Source organism: Manacus vitellinus, unplaced genomic scaffold (genome assembly GCF_001715985.3).
Source record: "Manacus vitellinus isolate BGI_N305 unplaced genomic scaffold, ASM171598v3 scaffold_4_pilon, whole genome shotgun sequence".
NCBI classification, from domain to species: domain Eukaryota; kingdom Metazoa; phylum Chordata; class Aves; order Passeriformes; family Pipridae; genus Manacus; species Manacus vitellinus.
Genome location: NW_021940604.1, coordinates 36,135,822 through 36,141,777, shown reverse-complemented (window position 1 = coordinate 36,141,777; position 5,956 = coordinate 36,135,822). Strand labels below are relative to the sequence as shown.

Genomic DNA, 5,956 nt, shown 5'->3' with positions numbered 1-5,956 from the left:
CTGTCTGTTAAAAAATTAACTACTGATTGAAGATCATAATTTCAACTTCCATCAATTGCTTTCTTGAGTGACTCATCAAATCAGTGTTACCTAAAAAGTCAATACTGAGAAAACAGATAAACCAATAAATACTTCTTTCAATCACACAATTGCTACCACTCTTGAGAACACAGTCAAGCGTTTTATTGTTTATACTCATTTTCATTTACACATAAGAGAAACAATCAATGCAGTTCTATCACAGCAGGTGGACCATATCCTGAAACTCTGCTGAGTATGTATAGACCTGTCTTAAGGTCCAAGGGGGGGGGGGCAAACAGGGGGGGAAAAAAAGAAAATAAAAACTGAGGGAAGTAGGGAGGAAAGAAATTTCACTAACATCAGTTAATTCATGATTCATGGGTATTTATTTTGCAGGTGAAATTGCTCTTCTGAAAGGGCAAACTGCTTCACTTCTTTACAAAATACACTTAATAATATAAGTACTTAGAGAATTATAAATTTTGCAGTGGTTCATGCGGTAAGGGTGTGCAACCAACACAAAACGGAAAACATGGTTACAACATCAAACTGCTACTTCTATTCCCAGCTGATTTATGGAAAAAGTCATTGGACTTCTTGATTTCTGCTCTTGAGTAATGGAGTAGAATCAAGAAGCATTTACTTTATAAAGTCAACTATGAGGACAGACTACAGGTATGCAGTGCAATTGAAGAGGTCTACAACTTTTGTTTCTAGAGCATTTGCTATTGTTTTGAAATACAAATATAACTTTTGCACACTGTCACTTCTCACACATGTTCAGCTAAAGGAGTCATTTACAGAATTTACTGCGACGCTCCTATCTTAAAAGCTGCTTTTTTCTCCTTTTGGCCTCCTAAGTGAAGGAAGCAACTCTTTCCACTGAAAGAAATTACAGATGTGCAGAAGTACAACTACGCTACCAACACGGACAGAGACAACTGTGCTCTTGTGCACACCCCTACAACCGGTTGGAGAACAAATTAAGAAGTTAAGCCTGCAAAATAAATGGAGTTTACTCTCAAACTTTTTTCTTCATTCCAGATGAATTATAAACCTTGATTCGAGGCTGCCCTCTTTTTTTGCAACTGATCTGCGTGCCTATTGGAACAGCATCTCTGCCAGAGTCATTACACTGAAACGCAGAGCTGAGCAGTTTGGTGGCAGTATGTATTGACGTTTTTGCAGCATCATGAGTCTGGCAACTGGGCTTGGGGAAGTTTCAAGCAGTGGGTCTTTACAATAGCAACTTGATTCTGCAGACAAAAAGCAAAAGATTGGCAGAATTATTAAAGTATCACAATAACGGCATGTATGCATTCTGCAGAACCTGGCGCCCAGTTTAGCGATGAGCTGGCAGCCACTGCTGTCCGAGGCGCGGAAAGGCAGAGCCCCTCCGCGTGTGAAGAGACACACCGAGGTGACGGGTGTCACGGAGGCTCAGGGGCAGCTTTCCCCTCGGGACGCCTGCTCGCGGCCGGCTCCGCTCCCGCAGGAGCAGACGGAGCCGTGAGGAGGCCGGAAAGAAGTAGGGCTCGACTTCGCCACTAGCCTTCATCTGGGGCCTGTCCTCGCAAAAAAACCAAAAACCCAAAAAGCGACACGCCGCGGGCACCGGGGCTGCACGACTGTTTGCCAAGGGGGCTGCACCCCCAGCTGCCCATCGGCCCGGGAGGCGGCACCGGGAGCGACGCCGCGGGGACCGGCCCGGCCCCGGCGCTCTCCAGGGAGCTCGGCTGCCGGGGGCTCGAAAAGCAAGTACCGTTTAGCACTAATTGGCCCAAACGTGGGCATTGGCATGCGAAATGGCGGCAGACTGGTTTAATAGGTGGAGTAAAAAGCAGATTGTCGTTGAGTCACTCCCTACGAGCTGGGGGGCGGGGGGCACACACGACACACACACACACACAGTGAAATGTCAGGAGCGTGCAGCATCCCCGCTGCTCGCCGCCACTAGCAAAGGGTCTGAACACCAGCTATTTGGGGGTCGCAACCCCTCTCTCCCCCTTCCCGCCCCCCCAGCTCTTCCCGTCCCGAGCACCGCGGCTCTCCAGGGAGGAGGCGGCGGAGCGCGGACCTACCTGTGGCGCCGGGCGCGGGCGTGCATGGGGGCTGCCCCGGAGAACACATCGCATTCAACATCTCAACCTGTGTATCGGAAACGTATGAGTTTGTGAAAAGCTTGTTTGAAGTCTTCGTTAGACATAGTATAGATGACGGGGTTGATGAGGGAGTTGAGATATCCAAGCCACGTGAAAAAGTCAAAGATGGCCATGTGGAACCAGCAAGCGTCCTTGCAAATAGGCAATACCAGGCTGATGATGAAAAAAGGCAGCCAACAGACGATAAAGGCTCCTAAAATAATCCCTAAAGTCTTTGTAGCTTTCCGCTCTCTAGCGGCCGTCAGCTTCTTTTTCTCCAGCAGGGCATCCGAGACCTTCACCTTCACCTGGTTCATGTACACGGGGGAGCCCGTTTCGCTGGATCCCTCGGGAGCCTTGGAGTTTATGGACGTGACGGAGGAGGTCGAGCCCGGAGAGTCCGTGATTAACTGAGCCCGCGTTAGTCTTTTACCTGCTTTCTTTGGCGTCTGCTTCAAAATCCGCGACCTGGCTTCCACGTAGATCCTCCCGTAAAGGGCTATCAGAAGCAGAGTGGGGAAGTAGAAGGCTCCTACCGTGGAGTATACGGTGTAGAGGACGTGGTCTGTGTTCACCACACAGTGAGAGACCTCCTCAGCCTTCGCCTGCCGCCAAAACAAAGGGGGCATGGAGATGCAGATGGAGAAGATCCATACCAGTGCGATCATGCCCGCTGCCCGCTTGGGAGTCCGTTTCGTGGAGTACTCGACGGCGTCGGTGATCGCCCAGTAGCGGTCCAGGGCGATGACACAGAGGTGCAGGATGGACGCCGTGCAACAGGTGATGTCCGAGGACAGCCAGATATCGCAGACTATCTGACCCAGCTTCCACTTGCCGGTCACAGTGTACACGGTGCTGATAGGCATGACGAGGATGGAAACGAGGAGGTCGGTGACGGCCAACGAGGCGATCAGATAGTTGGCCGGCGTGTGGAGTTTCCTCGTCTGGTAGACCGTGGCGATGACAAAGGCGTTGGAGAGCACCGTGGCCAGGGTGAGCAGCGCCAGGACGACGGCGAGCACGATCTTCCCGGAGAGGGGGGTGGCATCTTGGTAGATCACTTCCTCGGCGCTACAGTTTTGGTAAGAGTCGTTGGCGGACACCAGCTGCGCCCGGCAGGGGCCGGTCGGCTCCATCCCTCCGCGGGCCGCCGCCCCCCGCCAGAACGGCCGGGATATTCGGCGCGGCAACGGCGGGGCCGCTAGCCCCGCAGGACCCCGGTCGGCGCCGCGGGGAGGGCTGCAGCTCCCCGCGCCGGCACCACCTCCCGCCCGCTGTGCCCGCCCTTGCCGGGAAGCACCGCACGGGCTTCGCGGAGCCTCACCCCACGGTGAGGGAGCAAGGGCAAAACCGGGGGCCAGGCGCGCCCGCTCCGCCCCGCCAGCTCAATCGCCCCGCCGCCTGCCGCGGAGGCTCCGGCGAAGCCCTCAGACAATTGGGGCCCCGCCCCGGCCGGCCCTAAGCGCAGACCGGACCGTCGCCCGCCGCTCCACACCTGTGTCCGACGGGCGCCAGCGGCGGCGCCGCATGCCGCGGGCGGCGGCCCTCCGTCCCCCGGGCTGCGGGCGCGAACGGGCGGGGGCTGCGAAGGAGCAGCGGAAGCCGCCCCGCCCGGGCTGGTGCTTCACACGCAGCCCGCGCCAGCAATTTGCAGCCGCCACCGGCGGTACGGGAGCGAGCAGGAGGAGGAGAGGGTCCGCGGGAGGCAGAGGGGGAGACCACCTCCCATTGGCGCCCCGCCGCGGGCCATGCTGCCGGGCCCCGGGCCTCCGCCCAGGCCGCAAGCCGCGGCAGGGGCGGGGTGTGAGGGAAAACAGGCGAGCACCCGCCGCCTCTTATAATAGCGGGCGGCGCGGCTCCGCCGGCCAACCGAGCAAACCGGGTGCCGCTGCCGGTCGTGGCTGCCCGCCTGCCCGCGGAGGCGAAGAGCTGCCCTGTCGCCTCCCTTCCTCCGCCCTCGCTCCCGCACCCACCAGCCGTCCGAGACCGGGGGGGGGCCGGCCCGCCCCGGCTCCGCGCAACCCCGCCGCCACCGCTGTCCCCCGCCCCTGTCCCTGCAGGCGCCGGGAGGAGCCCGGGTACGCTCCCCGCCGCACCAGGGGGCCAGCCCCTCTTCTTCCATCCCGGTTCGGAGTGCCATGGCGCTGGGTGTTGCGGGTGCCCCTTGGTCCTGCGGATGTGCGGGTGCCCCTTGGTCCTGCGGTTGTCCCCATCCCACCTTGCACCGTGCCCTCTACGCCGCGGGGCTGGGCGATGCCAGGCTTCTCGGGGGCTGTACTGCCCGCCGCCGCGTCCCTCGGCGGGTGGCAGTGTCGCTCGGGGCCCGGCTGGGCGTTGCGGGAGGGGCCGGGGGGCGTCCAAGGACGGTTGCGGGCCATCAGCTCGGTTTCCTCGCCCTGCCCTTCGGGCGAGGGGCTGCGCAGCGCGGCGAGTTCCGCTGCTGTAAGGGTGCGCATCCCACCGCATCACACGCCTGCTTTACACTTATACACTTATAGTAATCTCGTGCCTTCTGGGCTCTGTCTTTCTTATCCCCCGCCCCCCTCCCCTCCATTTTTTTTATATATTTTTTCCCTTGGTGTGCTTGGAAAGGCACGCCCGCGGTTGAGCAGCCCTGACGTGCCCCGCAGGTTTCTTCAGCGGTCGGGAGGCGGAGGCAGGAGGAGCACCGGGAGTACACGTTTGTCCAGGTCCCACGGCTCCTGCCAGTGTTTGTTCTCCGCAGCCGCAGAAAAGTTTTACACACAAAGGGAAGTGCGAGCTTGCTTTTTGCTGGGTCAGGGTAATTCCAAGCTCGGTGAAATGTCTATGGTCCAGCCCGATTAAATCTCCCAAAGATGCCACGACAAAGCCAGTAAAGTGGAGACAAGGCTTTTTAGTCTGCAGGCATGTTTGTTCACATATGCTGTTGCCTGCCTAAGCTCCCTGCAAACTCTCAGCACTTCTGTCTTGGATATCTGCGTCCGGCTGGTTTCCTCTGTCATGGAAAGGCAAACAGTTTCTCTGAGGTCCCATTCTTCCTAGGCTATGGTCGGCACCACACAGGGACAGGCACTGCAGTGTTCTGCTTGGGACACAGCTTATGGGCAGGGTGAGAAACCTCAGTGCCCTGTTGGTCATCCTTGAACAAGAGGAACTGGCACACCTGAGAGGATGCAGATCAAGGAAAGGCAGCGAAAGGAGGCTGGAGAGAATCCATTGTAGCCCAGGGGGTGAGGAAACTGTAGAAAGAGAAGCACTGAACTGAAGAAGAGCCAGGTCTGCACAGTAGTATAGAAAGCCAGAGCCCTGCAGAGACAGCCCCTTCTCTCCCTATTTCAGTACAGGGCAAGGTGCCCCGATCTTGGGATGTGCTAAGCACCCACGAGCCTCCTGAGATCAAAAAACCAGTGATGGTTCTTGAGATTTTGTATAATCAGTTCCAGATCTTTAGTTAGACTTTCTCAAGGAGTGAGGTAGGATTAATGAAAGTGTGGCAGTCAAGGTTTGCCTACATTCACTGAGCCGACAGGAAGATAAAATGTCAGTAAGCTTTTCTGTTTTCCCAAAAGGGCTTTGGAGAGTGTTTGGTCTGTTTCCATGTTTTTATTTGTAGTGCCTCCTTGTATTCAAGCAGGCACCACCTCCTTGGGGTGCCTGGTAATTGATTGGAGCCTCTAGGCTTTACTGCATTAAAAATAATAATAAAGAGCTATCTACATTCTTCTGATCTCTTTGATAGGCAAAGATTTTATAATCCTGGTTTCTAATACAGTGTGATATTGCTTTCACTTCTGCTTGACATTTCTGGCTTA

General features: G+C 56.3%; 1 protein-coding gene across 1 annotated transcript; it reads right to left on the bottom strand.

The window, feature by feature from the left end:
* Positions 1-1,098: 1,098 nt before the first annotated feature.
* HTR1B (5-hydroxytryptamine receptor 1B) lies at positions 1,099-3,311 on the bottom strand. Its single transcript, XM_029962764.1, has 2 exons — positions 2,103-3,311; positions 1,099-1,277 (listed from the first exon to the last, which is right to left on the bottom strand). The coding sequence occupies exon 1, from the start codon at positions 3,296-3,298 to the stop codon at positions 2,165-2,167; it is 1,134 nt and encodes a 377-aa protein (XP_029818624.1). The 5' UTR covers positions 3,299-3,311; the 3' UTR covers positions 1,099-1,277; positions 2,103-2,164.
* Positions 3,312-5,956: the final 2,645 nt, after the last annotated feature.

Coding starts and splice junctions, on each gene's coding strand:
- HTR1B (XM_029962764.1), bottom strand. CDS start 3,298: ATGGAGCCGACCGGCCCCTGCCGGGCGCAGCTGGTGTCCGCCAACGAC.